The 20,574-nt window shown below is 43.5% G+C and overlaps 1 protein-coding gene across 2 annotated transcripts in view; it reads left to right on the top strand.

Annotated features, from left to right (window-relative positions):
- The first annotated feature begins 7,367 nt into the window (after window positions 1-7,367).
- The window catches only part of MTMR2 (myotubularin related protein 2), a 62,975-nt gene continuing 49,768 nt past the window's right edge, over window positions 7,368-20,574 (top strand). For both annotated transcript variants that reach the window (XM_067289707.1, XM_067289702.1), the window contains exon 1: window positions 7,368-7,498. In XM_067289707.1, the coding sequence (XP_067145808.1) occupies window positions 7,416-7,498 (83 nt within the window). In that variant the 5' untranslated portion in view covers window positions 7,368-7,415. The remainder of the gene's footprint in view (window positions 7,499-20,574) is intronic.

Genomic DNA, 20,574 nt, shown 5'->3' with positions numbered 1-20,574 from the left:
CTTACCATAATTACAAGACCTGACTCAGACTTCTCATTAACAAACCACAGACCATGTCAAGGACAGAGAAGAACATGCTACCCTATTCACAGCTTCCCATGCTACTCAGCAGAGTCTGAGACATCTGGTAAGATACTCTTCACCCCTGCAGTTGTACACATCTCTGAACAGCCACTCATGTTAACCACCTTCTTGGGAAAACCACACTCCAGCTGTTTGGTGCTCCTAGAAGGATTGACCAGATTCCCCATACTGGGTGTCTTATGGGCATGGAGCCTTTGAAAAAGAACTCCTTGGGTAGGTCTAAATTGATAAATAAAATAATTGCTAAATTGCTAAATAAAAGAAGGCCAAAGGACCCTGGGGTCTCTCCCACAGGGCCAAATGGAGCAAACTGGCTTCTGCTCACACTGTGTAGGACTAGTGCCTTCTGGAGCAGTCTAGCCACATCGGCACCATATAGAACTTGAGTCTGGGTTCTTCTCTGGGTCCCCCATTGTCCTAAGACATCATTTTTATTTGGGAGGATTTTCCAGATCAACATGTCTGCTACAAAATGAGACCCATCAAGCACGTATTTTCGTAGCAGGAAAAGAAGGGTATGTCTTGCACATCTGGCAGCATGGCAGGAGAGTGGGGGGGGGGCGGTGTTTGACAGTACAGAGCTTGCTGGAGTAGTGCCAGAAGGCTGTGTAGTGTGCAGGCAGTCCAACCTGGTACAGCCTCATCCCACACTGCCTTCTGAGAGTTATCACTGGGGCAAGTTCAATCTGGAAGATAGTTCGCCCCAGTAATAACTCTCAGAAGGCAATGTGGGTGTCTTGAAGACAGCAGGCTGAAGCCCTCTCTCCCCTGAGGTAGTAAGCCAATAATTAAGCAATGTGATTAATCAGGGTTCCAGCACTTAAATTTGCTCCTTGGGTCTCTTATTTAGCATTACAGACATTCCCTAAGAGCTGCCATGTCCAAATTATAGTAACATTGGAGATGGAAGCAAGCTTCATCCCTCATTGTATCCAGTGCCTTATTATGTTTTCACTGTCTTCTTGAATGTTTTCCATGGCTCACCCACTGTAGATAGGTTACTTACAAGGAGCTAATAATCAAACACCTCTCAAATACTTCTTTTTTTTATTGCACTCACTGTTAAGCCAGTAATTTCCAGCCCTTTCATCACTAGAGCTGAACACCCTAGTGTTTCTAAAAGAAAGTCAAGCAACTGTATGAGCCTTCCACAGAGAAATTTAATCCATGGAGTTAAATAAAAGGAAGACCAAAAGGAATTAATTCCTACTTCATGCTATATCCTAGATGTCTCCCTCTCATTTTTAAGATCATCTCCAGCTCTTACCACCATCTCTTTATTGTGTTTTATTAAAACAATACCACAAATGCACATTTCCTTAGTAGGAAAAGAAATACGAGATAAAATCAAGTATTCTTGACTCCCTAATTGTAGCTATTAAATACAGCGCTTGTAGATTAAGATCTCAATATGAGAAGTCCTGTGCGCACATATGCAATATAGAGATAGCAACTATCTCAGACTCTGTAGACATAAAGTGAACCTGTATTCAAGTGATTGTTTGAAAATCAGTGTTGAAAATCAGTCCAGGTCTGGACCCTGCATATGAACACCTATTCATACTGATCTTGACAAGACTGCTCAGTGCAAGTGTGGGGTCTCAGAAAATCACCCTCCTAACGGCAGAAAACAACAACAACAAAAATTGCCCAAATATCCCTCCTTCCTGCCTGATCAGCCCGCATGTTCTAGAAATACATTTCCAGCAGTGGTGGTTTAACAAGGGCCAGAATCTTCAAATTTAACTCCTGTAATTCATACAGGAGTAGTGTTTGCCAGATTGAAGATCATTACGCAGATGACCAAGAGCTGCTGAAAGTGTTGCATTCCAAACCTGCAGACGGCCAGACAGCCACTGTGTTGTAGTCCTTCAGGAGGAAAGATACCATACTACTTTATTCAGTGGCACTAAAACCTGGTCTTCTAAACCTACAATACCTTTTGCAGCACATAATGGAGGTCCTGCCCCCAGAGCCCCAGAGAAGAGGTACTTGGCCCCGGGCAGTTTCCCGTACCAGAAGCTCAGGTCGGTGCAGACCCTGGCCTGCAGCATGCTGCAGGCTAGACAGGAGCATGCTCTCCACAAATGGGTACCTGCAGCTTTAGACTTCACAGTCTGCTACAGCGCTGAAGTAGTTACCCTGTCAGCCTTGGATTGGACTGGTATCATTGCTTAGCTCTAAGCAAATACACGCTATAGTACATTGCAATAAATCAGTATTTGCAGAGGTCATTAAAAATAAGAGCATAAGGCAATTAAAAGATGGGTGAAATTGTCTGACTGCAGTGGTCTGTACAAACTGAGCACACATTGGAATGGATCCTGACATACTCATTAGCCTATCTATCTGATACGTAATGCTTCACTGCTCCACAAGCAGTCACTAGCCGGTGGTGGGAGTGAGGATGAGAAAGCACTACGCAGGCAGAGCTGCAGGCAGAATATTCTGCCTGCCAGAAGTGTTCAGATGCAAACAGCTATCAAGAAATACTATGCAGGATTTGGCTCAGGTTGAGTCCATAGCTCCACCTCTGTAACACCCCATACCAATATGTACACACAACTGCATTAAAAAAAAAAAATCAAGGTGCAAAAGAAAGTTTCAGAGGCCCACAGAACATTAGCTTCTGCTTCTATTAGGCATATATGGGATGCAAGGCAAAAACACTGTCAGGATGCCACTAGAGCCAAAAAAGAACCACATCATGGTTGATCTAGGGTAACCAGTCTGCTCAGGTTAACCTTGAGTATAGTAATCTTGGAGACATGGTGACAATTTAAGCGTAACCATAAGTCCCTCTCTTGGTTTTGACTAGTTTCCAGCTTTGATGGCACAGGCATCATGCATGAGCAGGACTGAATCTGTGCATGTGCCCCATGACCATCTTGTAACAGATGTTCTTGCAACCACAAGCAGCTTGAACTCCAAATTACAGCCACAATACGTTGTTCTTCATCAGCCTCTCTGTGTGCGCCATGGTTCTCGCTGTTTCTGACATCATACTTTATCAGCTGATGGGGCTTGACAAAAGGAACACATGCCACCTCCAAAGTGATTTGATGATCATACATCACAGTGTGGTCTAGCCAGTGACAATTCCTTCTTCCCAACGCACCGAGAATCTTTTATCAGCTGCCCACTGCCCTTAAGCTGTACATCAAGGAGACAAGAAAATATAATAAATCTGAGAACCATTTTAATGAATCAAAGGGAGAGACAAGGGTGTCTCTGGTTATGTGGGTTTTAGAACAATTACGGGATTGAGTCATGCTGCAAATTTGTTGGATCCACTAATGTGGACTGCTAGAGAGGAAGGTACAGTGTGTGAAGTTGCCATTGCAACTATTGAACATTGAACTATTTAATGTGTTGGCTAATGGAGCACAGGCAGGGATACTGGAAGGTATGAGTAACATGGGGAAAATACGAGCGATCCTTCGAGCTACTGCAAGGAGAGCTAGCTTTTGGATGGATATGATTTTAATGGTGGGGTTGGGGTGAAGGGTACAGTGAGGCCATTTTCAAAAGGGATTAGGAATCCCCCTCCCTTGTTGTGTACAGGCCTTTCAGATAACTCTGTTGGGTTGTGTGATGGGGAAGAGGGGGAGGGAGTGGATATGTTTTATATATCATATAAAGGCAGGTTAGGAGACAAAGGCTGCAGGAGGGGAGCATGCTTTCTAAGGGGAATTGTTTGAGCACAACATCCTGCTTCATGGTGCACCCTTTGGCCAACAGTAGAAGCATGGTTTCTCCTCTGCTCCAACATCCTATACCCCAGGCACATTTAGCCAAGGAGTCACAGATCATAACCAAACATCCCCAAGTGACCCATAGGAGGTAGAGTGTGGTTGTAGCAGGGTGCTCGTGATGTATGACTATACCCCTAGCTTTGGGGACCCTTATGTTCACAGCATGAGACATGACAGGCCAGCATTTAGCTGTGCAGCAGCAAAGCCAGGTTGTTGCGGAGATGGGATATCTGTAACATCTGGCACGTTCATCTATCGTACACCAAATGCATGTAATACACATATACATAGAACTAGAAAGCCCCTTACTCAACAGACACACAGTTTAAATATAAACAGTGCAAATATTATCTCCCCCTCACACCGAAGGACTAAGCCAAAAGTTTTACTTCCTGTCCCTTAATCATGCTTTCCATGATACATAAAACTATCCCCTTTGCTCTGCACTTACCACAGCTCTGACAGCCTCTAAACACCTAAGAAAGTCAGGCGCCATACATTTTACATTTCTTGTGTGTCATAAACAAAAGAAATAACCAAGTGCAATTTCAAAAAATATTGCAGGATGCCTGCTTGTCCTTTACTTGGAAGGTTTCTTTCCCATCTTCAATTCAAGAAACTTCCTTGTCATTCTCTCTTGTCTTTCAGGATATCATTTACCTCAGTAGTGTCAGCTACATGTCTTTAAAGATGAACACAGTTTTATTGCTTGTCCGTGATAGTGCTGATTTTCTGTTATTGTTCCCGTGTTTGAATCGCAAAACAACAGAGCATTCCCTCATAGAAAGACAACTCATGTTACTTGTAAGATAATGGTGAGGGATTGGGCAAGAAAAAGTATGTTAACAGCCTGAGCTATGCTTATTTTGCATCAGCTATAAAACAATCTTGTGAATTGTCTCTAATTGGTTTTGGTTACGTCAGGGCCTTTAGTTAATTCTCCATCACTTTTAAGAGCCCTGAGGTAACTCACTTCACAGAGAGAAAATTGTGACTGACTTTGGAAATGTAGAATTGCTAAGCAAAGAGACTCACTGAGCAGACTGCTAGTTTCTTTCAGCAGCAGGAGAGATCCAGGAGGTGATTAGCTTTGTTCTCATTTACAAAGCACCAGTGGGAATTTCTAAAGGGTTTCACAGGCCCTGGGGATAAGGCCAAGAACAAAACAGGGCAGTGAAAAGCAAATAGAGCACTTCATCAATAAACTACTTAGAGATGCCACATCAATAGCAAATTAGGAAGAAAGGAAGGCACTCTAATACTTTCACATAGCAAAAGAGGTTTATATCTTGTTTTTTTATTCCTACTTGACTTTTTTAAACAACTGCACCACTATCAACCTAAGCTAAACAGAGAGAATAAAGACAATACCAACTCATAGATAGTTTAGGGATATTAGTCTTACCAGATTTGAAGGGGAGACATGCACTGCTCTATGCTAGTTCTAAGACACTGACTCTCCCAAAGGGTTACTACTTTCAGGAAATCAGTCCTGAGAAAGACTGGGCAAAGGGAGCAGCAGTGGGAAAGGGCTACCAGGAACAATGTAATTGCTTAGCAAAGACGAAAATCTACTGCTACTACAGCACCCCCTATCAGCTTGTCTCCAAAGAAAGACAGATATTCACTCTGGAAGTCACAGTCTGCCTGCCCAAACACAGGTGGAGGCAGAAAACAGAAGAGAATTGGGGGGAAAAAGGATAATCTCTCCTTTCTAGAAAAAAATGGAACTTTCTTGCCCCAAGCTAGGGCAGCCCTCCTCCCTCCTGCAACATATCACAAAATTTTGCAGCTAGAACAAAATCAGCACAGGTCTATCAATCTCTTCATTCTGATAATGTCAAAGCATTTTGTTTTGAGTTTTAACACTGTAATAAAACAATAGGAATTAGCTTTTGTTTTTACACAAAATCTCACTTCTAACCAGAAAACAGTTTTCATTTTAGCAAAGGCTACACAAACTTAATTCTTTAGGCTGAAAAAAAAAGAAACTAGGCAAACTTATTTGCCAATATAAAAGCATTTTCAGAACACTGAGAAAGAAAAAGTTAGAAAGATCACTTTGACAAAGCTGTGGTTTCAAGTTTAAAACAGCTTCAAAAATATCCCAAATCAAGCTTGCTCAATAGCAGCCAGTAGAGTGATGGAGAAAATTTCACAGCAAATTAATGTCGTCTCAGGCATGGCTGCTGCAACCTCACCCCAGCACCCTGCTTGTGTTCACTCACTTGTGCAAGCTTAGAATGACTGAAACTGCTGGGGAATTATATGCCAATGAAAAGAACAAAATGTGAAGGAAAGAACAGAGTAACATCAACTAATCTACTCTTTAAAGTGCAAACAGGGATAACGTTTAAGCGAGTAAAATTTTACAGTGACAAAATAGGTAGATTAAATTTTAGAACGTAAGTGGCTTACGTTGGTTTGAGGTAGTGTTTCAGATAGGAACGTCCCTTTGGATTGATGCTCATGGCATCAGGTGTTGTCTTTCTTCTGTCAACAAGTAGCACTGACCAGCAGCCCTCATTGGGAACCTACCTGCCTACTCACACCTTCCCAGTGTTTTGGTTTTTGCCTCCTAGGATGTTTGTCAACACAGTTGTGTGTTCAGAAGACACTCTAGCTGTGTCTCTAATAGGCTCATGGAATAAAAAAATAAGATCATTTTAGGTGGATATTTGAGAAAGAAAAACTTCACGCTTTTAGGAACGATATTCATGTCTGGATGCACTGGGGAGAGGAACCTCCTGTGGTGACGAGGGTGTGGCACTGCAGCCCCTCTCCCCTGTGGAGATGGGGTTGTGGCACCGTGGCCCCTCTCCCGTGTGGTGACAGGGGTGTCACACCGCAGCCCCCCTCCCCTGTGGTGACGGGGGTGTGGCACTGCAGCCCCTCTCCCCTGTGGTGACGGGGGTGTCACACCGTGGCCCCTCTCCCCTGTGGTGACGGGGGTGTCGCACCGCAGCCCCTCTCCCGTGTGGTGACGGGGGTGACACACCGCGACCTCTCTCCCGTGTGGTGACGGGGGTGTCACACCGCGACCTCTCTCCCCTGTGGTGACGGGGGTGTCACACCGCGACCTCTCTCCCCTGCAGTGACGGGGGTGTCACACCGCGACCCCTCTCCCGTGTGGTGACAGGGGTGACACACCGCGGCCCCGGCTTCCTCCTGGCTGGGACTCCAGCGGCAGGGCTGGGGTTGCGGCAGGGCGGAATCTGGCTCCTTTTTCCTCCTGCCCGTTCCGCCTCGGGACCGCGGCAGGACGGGACGCGCCGAAGCCAGGCGGAGCCGCCGCGCTCCCCCCCGGCCCGCGCTTCCCCTCGCCCTCGGGCCGCCTCGCTGCGGCGCCGTGCCCGGGAGGGGGCCGGGCCCCCCCCGCGCCGCGGCGCCGTGCCCGGGCGGCGGGGCTCGCCGGCAAGGCCGCCGCCCCGGCGGTGGGGAGGGCGGCGCGGCGCGGCGCGGCCCCCGCCCGCCCCTGCCCGCACGGCACGCCGGGCCAACATGGCCGCTTCCTGTGCCGCCGGGCGGCCGCCGCTGGGCTGACAGGCGCCGTCCCGGGCCGCCGCGCCGCCCGCCATGGAGGAGAGCTCCAGCTGCGAGAGCCTGGGCGCCGGGCGGGCGGCGGCGGCGCGGCCGCCCAGCGGCGACTCCCTCTCCAGGTAACGGCGCGCCGCGGCGCGGCCCCGCCGCCGCCCCCTGCCGCCCCTCCGCGGCCCCCTTCGGGGCTCGGCGGGCCGTCGTGATTCAGCGTCGGGGGGGAAGAAGCCGTCGAGAGGGCGGAGCTGGTGCCGTTTCCCGCAGGCAGGAGGGATGGGGCGCCCGGGGGGCTTCCCGGGGGAGGCGGCCGGGGGCTGCGCCGGCGACTGCGCCGGGCACGGGCGGTGCCGCAGCGCTGCTGCGCGCAGCCCCGCCGGGCTGGCTTCTCAAGCGTTTGGGCAGAGAGAAAGATGCCCTCCTCCGCCAGCACGTAGATAAGCGCTCTGTAAGTAATCGCAGCTATGCTGTGGTTCCTCAGCGTGCGTAGTGGATTTAGCAAATACACAGTAAAAATAAGCTCCTGCTGGAAGCCCAGGAAAGGTGCTAAGAAGGTCATTCATGTACCTGCAGTGTCAGGTCCCTCGAGGCGTTTGCCTCCTGCCTGCCTAGGCGCTTGTGTTTCCAAGCTAGGCCTTATTCTGTATTTTTCAGTAACAAAGTTTCTGGTGTATGCTGACCATTTAGTTTTGTCTTCCCAGCTTTCTGAAGGCATGAGTTTGCAGTCTTAATGACTTGTATTTTAATGATACGTGGGCAATTTCCAAGGTCTTTAAACCACAGAAGCTGAAAAGAGACTTCCCTTTCCTTTCACTCACCACAGCTTATCAGTGAGGTTTGAAATTTGTGATTCAAAGAGCATCCTGTTTGGGCTCTGAGTTAATAGCGTAGGAGGGCCACGTACAATAGCAGGGAAAGATGGATGTTGGCTGATGGAAGAGGAACAGTGATGGGGGAATCCTGGATTTCATGGTAAGCCCTGGGAGGAAGAATGACCTAGCACGTAAAGTTTGTCCGGTCCAATCCTTGCTGCCTTCTCCCTGGTGAAGTCTCAGGATCGCAGGATAGTCAGGAAGGAAAGGGCCTCAGGATCCCTCAGTCCAACCTCCTGCTGAGCTGTGAGATCAGACCAGGCTGCTTAGGGCTTGATCCAATCAGGTCTTGAAAACCTCCCAGGACGGAGACTGCGTAACCTCTCTGGGCACCTTGTGCCAATTTTTGGGTATCCTCATGGGGAAGAAGCTTGTTATATCCAGTCTGAACCTCCTGTGTTTCAACTTGTGCCTGTCGTCTCTCATCCTCTCACTGTGCGCCGCTGTGAAGAGCCTGGCTCCGTCTCCTCAGTGACCACCTCGCAGCACTGGTAGGCTGCTGTCAGGTGCCCCCGAAGCTGTGTCTGCTCCAGGCTGGACAAGCTCCCCCAGCCTCTCCTCACAGGGAAGTGCTCCAGCCCTGACCATCTCGGTGGCCCTCCCCTGAACTCCCTCCAGTTTGTCAATGCCTTTGTTGTACCAGGGGACCCAGAACTGGATGCAATACCTAGCTGAGGTCTAACAAGTCACTTCCGTGAATTGCCTGGCTCTGTTCCTGTTCATACAGAGCAGGGTGGTGTTGGCCCCTTTGCTGCCAGGGCATGCTGTGGGCCCGTGGTCAGCTTGCCGTCTAGCAGCCCCCAGAGCTGCTCCCCAGGCAGGCAGGCAGTCCCCAGCTTGTACCCAGGGTTCTTCCTTCCCAAGTCCTTCATGATTTTTCATCCTCTTTTCACTCTCCTTAATGAAATTGTTCTGTTCTCTGCTCTTTGTATCAATTTCCCTGTGCAGTTCACCTATGCACTGCTAGATGCCTGGAGGCCTCTTTTCTCCCACACCTCACTGCCCAATATACTTTTCTTTTCCCCTCTGCTTTTGACTCAGGCAGCTTGGATCTGTCTGGAGGTCAGTGATAGTGTAAGAAACACTGAGGGTTTTGGACATGGAAAGAGAGCTTAAATCAGAAGATCTTGCAGCAGCCAACAGCTGCAAGGAAAATCCTGTCCAGCCTCTCAGGATCATGCCCTGGACAGATGGAATCATTGGGAAAATGAGATGATAAATCTGTCTCTGTTGAGCATGCACAGACTATGTCATCCAAACCCTGAAAGGGCCAAAATTTGGGTATATTTCTTAAGATATTAAAAAGCAAATCCAAAGACTTTCAAAATTTTGAGTCCATGTTCCAGCACCCAGAACTCCTAAAAGAAAGCTAACCAATTTTTCTGATGTGTTCTGAACAAAATATATTTTTTCTCTAACCAGTCTTGGAAACAGATAAAAGTTTTTCATCTGCAGTTATTGATAAAAACTCATCTTGAGTTGGTGTACACTATGAAACATTTTAATTGAAGTGGTTAAGAAAGTAAAAACAAGTTCTTGTAATGAGAGATGCCTAGTGACCTTCAGAATGTTTGTTATTACCAACTCCCCCTGCAAATCTAGTGATACTTTTACACAAATAAATAACTTTCTGTTGAAGTGGACTATAGATTTATTGCCCATTTTCAGTCTTTTTTAGATTTTATTTTCATTAAAGCTACAGTGCTGTCTGATTTTCTGTACCTTGAACAATGCTTCTGAAGCTAATAGGACTATTTGTATGCATTGAACTGTACTCATTTTCATCTCTTTGTGATTGAGGTCTGACCAACTTTGAATTGTTAACCTATGACTATAGCGATGTGACACATTTGTACTAAATATATATATTCTTTTAATAAGTTAGCTTTGGGGATTGTTTGAGGAGCACAGTGAATTGTGAGAGTGCCATCATCAGTTGTTATAATCTGTTTTATTTAAAAGCAACAACTACAAAAAAATGAGTAGAAGTTCACTCATCCCAAATTCAGTTACCTAGAAATTTGAAGCTTTGTTGAGTTGTCTTTGACTCTCTTGTTTTATGCAAGACTAGAAGACCTGGAAAAGCAAAAGGTGCTTAAATCAGATATCTCTAGTTATGCATTCTTGAGTTGCTTTCAGCTCCAGCTCAGAAGTTAAATCAGTTTCATACTTCTAAAGATAATTAATATGTAACTCTGCAAGAAGATGTGCTTGATAGAGTTTACTCATATGTAAGATTGCTCACGTGAATAAGTGCCTTAAAGAACATGCATTAGTATGTTTATTTGTCTTTTAATAATGAACATGGGGTTTGTTGATAGTGGTATTTGACAAGAAAAGTTGCTTTGATATTCCAATAGACCACGGTAACGTGGAGTACCTCCTTGAGTAACATATGGGAATAAATGTGTTACCTACTTTCTGTTCCAACTATAAAAATATCTGAAAAACTCTGAGACTCACAGTATAGCTGTTTGTACATGTTAAAAAATCCCCAGCTCTCTGTGGAAATACTAAGTTAGTTCCAAATGAGGGGGTCATGGCTAATTAGCACAACTGCCCTCGTACTTGTGCTAGAACAGATATACCGCTTCTCAGGGCTGAGCCATCTCACTTATTACTGGTTTGGGGTGGCTCAGGACTGGGTTCTGCAGCTCTCTGTGGCTTCCAAAGGTCAATATTTAGGATGGACCTTCCCCTTGGATTCTGTTCTTGTGGAAGACAGATGACCGTGAGCCAACAACTCACAAAGACTTGTGGTGGTATTTAACTAACGGTTTGCAAAGAGCACTTGCGTATTCGCGGAGTCAGGCCAGGAACAACCCATGAGACAGAAGGAGGAGCAATGTAAACCACTGATTCTAATGTTACCTTTGATGAGGTACAGCATGGTTATGTCCAGAACAGGAAGCTTTGTTTAGTGTTATGGACTGGATTTTATATCTTCAAAGAGGTCTGGGGATTCTGAGTGAATAATGAACCCCTTTCAGCTGTGCTAGGTAATCCAACCTCTTTGGAATACTCCTCAAAGACCACTCTTAAAATGAATTTATAGGTAGAGTTATTTCTTTTAATTTGCATACAGACCCTCTGACCTTTGGAATTCAAAACAACAGCCAGCAAAATTCTGCAATAATTTTTTTTTTCTTTTCTGAAAGGAAAAAACAAACATAGCTATGTATGATTTTAACAGAACACATGACTTTAGGAAATAGGTTATGTCAAGAGATTTACTTTCCATTAAAGACAATTAGGCATTTGTTTGTGGAATCTGTGTGATTATGTGCCTTAGTTTCTTTGTGTTCCTCCAAAATATTATCTGAAAAGTTTATTGCTGTCCAGTATATAGTCAAGTCTTTCTGTTAGATCAGCTGAAGGAAAATTTGTATTGCCTGTGCAAAACTGTGGAGGTGATTATACTGTAAAGAAACTGCTGTAGGAGATGTCAATGATATTTCACCCTTAGTATAAGACAAAAGTAAGAGATAAGACAGTAGGCAGATGTTCCCTGCCAGCATGACTGTAGTAACGTATGATGTTACCACTTTCTTTTTGCTTGTTACCACCTCTCTGCTGGTGGTTGTCATCTGTAGAGGTCTGCAGACACAAGGGATCATGCTTTTACTTAAGCATATGAAAATAATCATGCTCCTCGTCCTTATGTTTGCAGGGATAACTCTGAAAACATAAAGTCTGTGTAAATCAACGCAGCAATAGCTGCATTGTTGAAGCAATAGCTCCATGAGGTATGAGCTTCCCTGTTTGTCTCAAATAAGGTCCTGTCAATACCTGCTCTGATTTAAGGTCATGTTGAAGGAATTCTTTTCCTGTGGGTGAGAGTAACGCTGGAAGGAATTGGGTCTGTAAGCTGTTGGCTGAGGAGGGCTTGCTAGCACCGCATTGCTACCAGATGTGTGAGGTTTGCTGATTGAGTTGTTTTGTGATGAGTCATTGAAGTTACAGTTTGAAAGGGAAGATTTTTGCCAGTTCTGGTGTTCAGTGAAATGCGAGTAGCTTGTCATTTTCTTCATGGACTTTGGGAGCACTTGCATTTGATTTCTTGTATGTGTGAAGCAGGATTTCTCAAGAGTTGTTACCGTTAAAGACAAGTACATTGCTGGCTGAGTGTTGATAATGAACTCTTTTTTGCATCTGAGAAACTTAACACTATGCCTAGAACCAATTAGCAGCTGCAAACAGGCTCATTATCGTTAATTTTAATATGGGTGTGATAATTTATAACACTTGCTTGCAACTGAAGTCCAGTCTGAGGTAGTTTTTTCATATGCTGTTATATTGGAAAGATAAAGAGCAGTTTTGCTGGCATGTAAATTTGCAAAGTGAAGAGAATCTGTTATTAGAGCCTGAGGATTTAGGGCAGAAAATCATGAAAATAACATTCCCTCAAACAGACTTTAAAGTTTTAATTTATGCAACACACTCGTGAAAAGAAAATGTTACCTTTGAAGAACTCAGAAATTGTTTTTAGGAGCAATCTTTGATATTCATGTGTCAGCTCCTGCATTGAGCAGAAAACATTTTTGCTTGTCTTGCAGTGTGAGACCTTCAGTCTTGGAAAATTTCCTCTGTCAGGCACACACAGATCTCTTTGTTCAAGCTCTGTCTGTGCAGTAGAAGTGTGTATTTAAAAAAAAAAAAAAGTATATTTTCCATTTGAGAATATAAAATACAGTTGACACTCACCTGTTTCTTGTGTTATAAGCAATGTTATATTACTGTTTAGAGGCCTCGAGGTGCCATGGTTCTAGCTGCTGTACCAATACAGAGGTAGATGATTTCTGTATTAAAGAGCCGGGGACTGGCTATTTAAATGTGATTAAACCAGGTCTACTCTATATTTACTAATGCCTGGTGGGTAATTTTTCTAAGTTCTGGGACATGCTGAGACCCCTTGCTGAGAGACTGGGAGAAGAGCAAGAAAGTCTAAGGATGAGATGAAAAACTGCTGTGGAGAGATGAGGCAAGATCTGACAGCTGGTGAGGAGTAAAGCTAGGACTGGAGCACAAGTCTCTTGGGTCCTATCAAGCACTGCCTTTTCTGAAGAAAGATGGTAAAGTTATGTTGACTAATAGTGTCAGACAATTTGAAGTTTAATGCATAGACAATTTGAAGACAATTTGAAATCACTAGACATTTTGAAGTTTTATGTGTAGTTCCTTAACTACAGGCTGTTTACAGCAGAAACACAATTACACAATTAACATTTAGAAAGGTCATAACATAGCCTCTTAGATGGCTCAGCAGAATCAATAGGCCACAGCTTCTCTTTCATGAGTGTTTTCCAGATCCCCTGCTTTACTGTTACTGTTTTTTCAGTCCTGAGGGTATCAGGTGGTGTAAAAAGAGACCTGATCCATACCCCAAATAGCTTATGTTATCAGAAAGCTTAGCTGAGGAAAAAAATAGCAAGCACACGTTAAAAATGTGGTAGAAACCTTCCAGAGGTCACTCTCATAAGGTGTCATATACAAGGTGTAGTTGTAAAAGGGGAAAGTGGTCTCGTCACTTGTCCTGAGGAAGGCTGTGAGGAAGGCTCTTGGGGAAAGAGAGCATAGAGAGGAGGGTGACAGGAAGGTAATGAAGTACTTGGTTTGTAGAGCAGTGTAGGTAACCCAAGGAAGTGAGAGAAGAGAGGAGGCTCTGTCACAGTAATTATCCCTGTCTTTGTTTTTAACTAAAAAATGTCTGATTGTTTTATAGCCACAGTAACCATCTAGGAGGTAATTGAAGAAAAATTCAGTGAAAGCCAACAAGAAAAATCAGTGGAACTTTTCAAGTATTTGTTTTTCCTTTTCCTACCATCTGTATTTTCTGTTGCCAGACAGTTTCCTCACTCAGTACTTTTCCAGTGATTTGAAGGTAGCTCTTTTCCTTGCTTCTCTCTTGTCTTTACTGCTTCATGAAAGCTTTTCCACTGCTTTCTGAACGCCAGTGTATTTGATGAAGAGAAAATGTTAGCAGTTTTCTAGTTCATAACCCCTCCAAAATGATGTTTTAGTCATTTTTTTAGCTAAGCGCAAATGCGCCGCCTTTACAGATTTAGCCTTTCTGTAGTTGTCCAGCCCTGGCTCTAGAAACGTTAATGTTAGATCACCCAGAAGTTCAAATCTAGTCTAGGTCAGGTGTGGATGCTAATTCTGGTGAATCAGCTAGAGAACATGATATGGAGTTTATGGTAGTTTTCTTTCTTTTCTGGTAAGATGGGCAACATGTATCTAAAATAAAACAAGATTTTTATATAGAGTAATTTACTATGTTGTAGAGACTATTTGCCAGTACAAAGTGCTACACTCAAAATCTTATTTATGGGCAAAAAGTAAGCGTGTTTTTTTATACATACATACCTATGTGCATGTGTATATATATATATATATAGCCAAGAATTTATTGTTAGTATAATTGAAATGTTAAAAGTCAAATCATTATTAGCCCAAATCTAATTGTTACAAAGAAAGAAAGAATAATAATGCAGTTAAAATTATTATACATATACTACTTAGTTTCTATCCCTTTTCCTGGGGGTTTGCGCACCCTTCTGCTGCTCCTCTGGTTCCTAAAGTTGGTGGTTTCATTCTCATGGTGGTAGTAGTAGAGTGTAACAGTGAGTTGTCAGCATCTGGAGTCCCTTGCCAGGAGGAATATGATGTCCATCGTGATGGTTTCTTCTTCCATGCTCTAGGATCCACTTGGGTCGTTTCTATATGTTTGCTAGTACACTTTTATACCTTTCTCTTTTTTCACTGGTCTGCAGTTTCACGTTACATTTGATTTTACTATATGTTATTCCTTTTATGGATATTAAATACTAATTCTTTATTCTCTTTGTTACCCCTAACACCTATTTTGTCCAGCTCCAGGTCTGCATTTCTTTAATTGACCACTGGTGAGTTGTTTATAGCTGTGGGGTAGCCAGTGCCAGTCTGCGTCCCATCTCTTATCTTCCCATGCCTGTGCTCCACTATGCCGCAGCCTGTCTCTCCACTTCTCAAGGTCTCTGCTATCATACCAGGCCTGCATCTCTCCACACTGTATCATTATGTTAGAGTTGTAAATATCTCATTCTACATAGAATAACTGCTTGTTACTGCTATCTAAATAAAGCTGTACAAAGATAATAAAAGTAAAATAAATCAGCCCTAGACACCTGGTCGATTGGAGAGGTTGCTGTCACAGCTAAACCAAGTAAACCAAAACTGCAAGGACACCAAGAAAAATTCACACAGAGCAGACCTGACAAGCCTCACTCCTGAGGCCTTGCAAATTCAGTACAAAGCTTATGACCTGTTACTAGCAGTACTTCTGAACCACAGCCTCATTGATACCTCCTGCCTTTAGTGAGAATAAAGCGTTCTTACTATTTTTTATGGCTGTGTTATGAAATCTCACTGTTGATTTCAGTTAATATCCCTGCTATAAGATCCCCTGCTATGTCTTCTGAAAGGGAGAGATTGCAGAGACAGGTAGTAGGACTAACGTCTTTAGCTTTTTCAGCTAACTGCTTGTGAATGAGTTGGAGCCTGTGAATGAATCGATAATATATGGAAAATTATAGGGCCTGTCTAGCTACCTGTGGAGGGCAGGTAGTGAGAGGTGACTGAAACCCATAGTACCAAAGATGGCCTGCTGAAGGATGATAGTCTAAAACAATTATCAGAGCAGAGGTTGATTTAACCAGTGGATAGTTTTAAAAAATCAAAATGAATAGGCACCTTCTTATTGATAAACAAAACACCTTTGGTACAGAAATGAAAAATGTAGAATCTTGTGCACCTGTTTTCACTCAAGTTGCTTTCTGGAGTAGGCTGCTCTTGAAAATTCAGTCTGTGTCCTTCAGTCTAAGAACAGATGTCCTTCTGCACTGAAAATGAGCTTCCCACAGTTCATGAGAGAGTGTTTCCCAAGCTTTTTTGCTCAAAGAACGTTGTACTCAGAATGGTCATTGAATTCCTGGGTGTGAGAAGAAGAATGGGATGGAACTGTTGCTGCATATCCCTGCTCAGGACTTGTGCCAATGGAACAGTCTTGGCCCTTCACTTGTTATAAACCGCTGGGGTACAGCTTCTGCTCGTCACCAGTCTCCAGTGCTATGGACAAATGTCTTCCGTAGCCAAAACGTATTCTGATTATAGGCTCCATCTTCTGCTTCTACCTTGCCTAAAGAAAAGTAGAGGCATCTGGGATGAGACTCCTCTCATCTCACTAGAGATTTCTCTGAGACAGATCTCTGCTAGTCTCTCTGGGTTTCTTTTTGGAGACAGTGGGGAGGAGTGAGTCATCTCTGTTTCTCCCCAGTGACTGTAAGGAGAGCCTGCAGTGAGTAATTCAGATGTGAACACCTACGCAGAACTCCCTCCTCATCCTTGCGTCAAGGGCAAGAAGTGCATCGAGTTTGGGTTGTTCTCTGTTCCAAAAAAGGAAGGAGCTATTTCTTAGCTCATTTTATTTCTCTTTTCTGTATGTTAACTAAATCTGTGGGCAACTAAGGAAAGAGCAAAGAATTGTCGCCTGATTTCCTAAGCACTGTTTCTGTACATATGTCTGTATCTGAGTTTGTTCCCTTGTAGTTTTTGTAACCTTCGGACAACTTCAGCCATATTTGACAGAGGAGTAAAAGTAATAAGTTACAAGTTTTGCATTTAAAATAAAGATGGATATGGGGAGGGAGACCATGTCAGTGTTCCCATTATGGAAAAAGCTTGTCCCTTTTTCAGCATAAGGGTTTACCTACATGAGAAAGATGTCACGAATAATATATTCAGAATATTCACAATATTCTGTCTCTCATTTTGGCATTTCCTTCCCCTCCTGTGCTTCCTCTGATGTCTGAAAAGGCTATGTTCAGTTGAAAACAAAAAGCAAATACAAACTTCTCTGCCACAAGACACTCATCTTCTGGAAACAGGGGCAGCATCTAGTTCAGACTTTCGTATCTGCATGTGAAGGAGGTGTCTAAAACTTCACTGTCATCGGTGGGGTCAGTACGCTCTGTGAGCAATCCAGCCGAGCAAAGGTAGGTGCTCGCTCTGAGGGAGCTGAATGATCTTCTGGACTCCGCTGACTGGATTTCCATCAGCTAGGTGGGAGCATAGACACCGACAACGTCTACCATCTGGAGCTGAACCCATCCAGGCTTCACTGATCCTACTGCTTGTTAAGTCATTTAGTTTTTCACATGCATCAATTTCTGTTTGAGGCAAGCAAAAGCATCAGGAAGAAGTGGCTGTGGCTAGTGGGTGATCTTAGAAGATTAGCCTTCATTACAGATGCTTAGGAACTGATGTGTAGAGAGTCTTCAGATGAGCTTGTTAACTTTGTGCGTCTCCTTTTGATGTATGGGGTTAGAATCTGAAAGACCTTTGTTTTCAACATGTACCCCATGACTGGCCAGTGGTAGGCGTGGAGGAGGGCAGAGCCCTTTGGCAAGTCCAGGCCCTAATGGAAATCAACAGCTTCTGAGTGCTTTGAAAACCAGGCCTTGTATTTAGACCATAAATGTTTCTTTGGAAACCTGGTCCCAGTTGTGAGTGCTGAACCTGAGAACTGTGACTGATGGACTGCAATCTTCAGAGATGCTGGGCTCTCCTTTGGAGGTTATTGTGAGGTTATTGTGAGATACAGGTGCTCAATGTTTATGAAAACATCCTCATGTTGTCTTAGTTTGAATTTCTGAAAATGAAACTCCCAAATTATTGAACACTTGAAAACTAATTTAGCCTTAAGACTCCTCTAGGGACCAGCTTTGTGCAGGGGCTGTGCTGGTGACAGAACTTAGTTGTTTCAAAACCTTTTTTGAGCGGAGTCTGGCAGAGCATGTTGCTGCACCGTGTCTGTGAGATAATACTGAGGTGTTATGCCACGTCAGTTTTTCTAGGTGATATATGACTCTCCAAATGGATTGTATTTATATACTTTTTCTTCCTTCTTTTAATTAATCCCAATATGGAGCAACTAATGTTGTTGATGAGTAAATCTCTGTTTTTTTGATTCCTGTGGGTGTTTGTTTTATTGGGGCCAGGGTGTTGTGTGGTGTGTGTTTGAAAGGAAAAGAGAGCATTTGACAGTACATGTTATTTTCTTATCAAGATGTTTTTTAAATAGGGAGATAAATAACAATCAAAAAATTGAGGCAGCACATGAATTGTGGGAAGCATATTTGGTTAAACTATACATAACTGAGTCTTAGCATGTAACTAGAAATTATGAATTTCTGCCAGAATACAAATAATAAAAAGTTACTATATCTATAGCAACAAAAAGCTTTTAAAACAAACAAAAGATTTGAGATCACATATTAGTTTCTGTTTTACTGCTTCTACTTCCTCACATTGACTCTGGAGTCATTATTGCAGCTTAGTATGGGAATGTCTGAATTTGCATCAAAATCCGGATCATTTTTTACTTGCAGTTTTTACTCTGGATTAACATATTTTAAGGGGGGTGGGTTGACATTTATATGATAAATATAAATACTGGTAAATAATAAGAGTGGTTTTGGACTGTAATTGGTATTTCCATAATGACTTTTTCTTTCTGTATGTCTCAAAATACCTGTAGAAGAAGATGGATGTTGCCAGCCCTGTTTCTCATGTGAGGGGTAACTGCAGTACTGTGGTAAATCTGAGATTGCTCTGAAGTAGGAGACAGTGACACCACCCAGGTCTGGACCCTGGAAGCTGATGCTTCCACAGATAACACTAAGAGTCACAGATGCTCTTGTGTCACCAGGAAGCTCTTGGATCTGGGCTCTCAAGTTGCTTTTTTGCTAGAAGCAGTCATGCTGCATGGAGAGCACCTTGGTTCTGGTCTGGCCAGGCTGTGCCTTGGGCAGTTTGGGAGAGAGAACTGCAAGTCAGGACGCCTGCTATCTATCACGGCCCCAGGAGACTTCCCTAGAGATGCCATGAACGTGTTAGTGATCTCCCTAATGGCTTTCTCTCTATCACTGTGCAGCATTTCTTCAAATATCTGTAGCCTAAATTACTACAGTTTCTTTTCCTTGACCACGTTTTCTCAACCCAGGAATACTGTTTTCTCAGGGGGGATCCTTTTCACCTTGAGTTCAGTCCTACCATCTACAGCATCTCCTATTTGAAAATGAAGCCACTAGCTCCCTCTGAACAACTCCAGATGATCCAAGAAGTATAGCAATAACCCGTGGTGCGGGAAGGCACAGAGATGAGCAGGTTGAGAGCACTATTTCAGTAAGCGATGTTGTTGTTTTGAGTAAGCAGTGATAATAAGCAAGGTTGCATCTAGAACTCCTCTTCATCTTCCAGTCTTAATTTATTTTCAATGCTAAGGGTCTGTCCTGGTGGCTGGGAACCCAAAAGCTTTAGGCACAGACCCAGAAGTGTGCAGCCATTTCCAGAAAACTTGTCAAACCTCTCTATTACAAGCGGTAGGGCAGAACCATAACTGGACTGTCTTCCAGCTCTGTCTCACCTGGAGGAGATGGCCTTGCCCACAGTCATTTGCCTTGCCCACAGTCATTGCTGTAACTGTTAATGCTGCAAGTGAAGTTGCTTGCGCTAGTGGTGGTTTTTGCAAGGCAAACATATTTCCATTAGGAACTGGATTCAGACCAAAGTACTGGATTATCAGCTTGCTTTCAGGAGGTGGTAACTAATTTTGGACTCTGCTGATGTAGGCTGAAATTTAGTTGCTGAAACAGAGGTAAAATGTCTATTTCCATCAGGAATGCAAGATTTTTTTTCTTTTTCCCCAATTCTGGTTTGTTTCTTGTTACTGACTACCATCCCATCCCATGCTGGAGCTTGTTAGAAAACTAATTCCCATTTTTGTTTCTCTCAAGACTACAGATCATTTTGTTGTTATCCTCCACAGGGTGATCAGCATATCTTAGTTTAGACCTATGGTAGCTGGGTTCTTCCTGTTTTCTACCTTCTGGGTTGTTTGACTCATGAAAGCATGATACTGTGGGCTGCTTGCTGTTATTAATTATATGCTGCATATTGGTTTGTCTTTGGGTGTTGGCTTTCTATTCTTGGAATCTTGCAAATATTTTAAACAATCAGCCTATTGTTTAGCAAGTGCTCTACGCGCACTGTAGGCCTTTTGTGAACTTCTGTGTAAAAAAAAATAAAAGAATGACTAATAGAGCATGAACAGTGCTTGTGACACTGTAGTCCATTGTGTAACTATTAAGAGCAAAATTTGCATTCCTAGAAAAGCTTGTTCACGGTCAAAATATAAGGACATTCTCTTTATGGCTCATGGGAAAACATGTACTATATATTCAGCCCAGGATGCTACTTAAAAGGATCAACTTTTAAAAAGTGACATTTTC

This window comes from Apteryx mantelli, chromosome 1 (assembly GCF_036417845.1).
Source record: "Apteryx mantelli isolate bAptMan1 chromosome 1, bAptMan1.hap1, whole genome shotgun sequence".
NCBI classification, from domain to species: domain Eukaryota; kingdom Metazoa; phylum Chordata; class Aves; order Apterygiformes; family Apterygidae; genus Apteryx; species Apteryx mantelli.
This window is presented reverse-complemented; position numbering and strand designations above follow the sequence as displayed.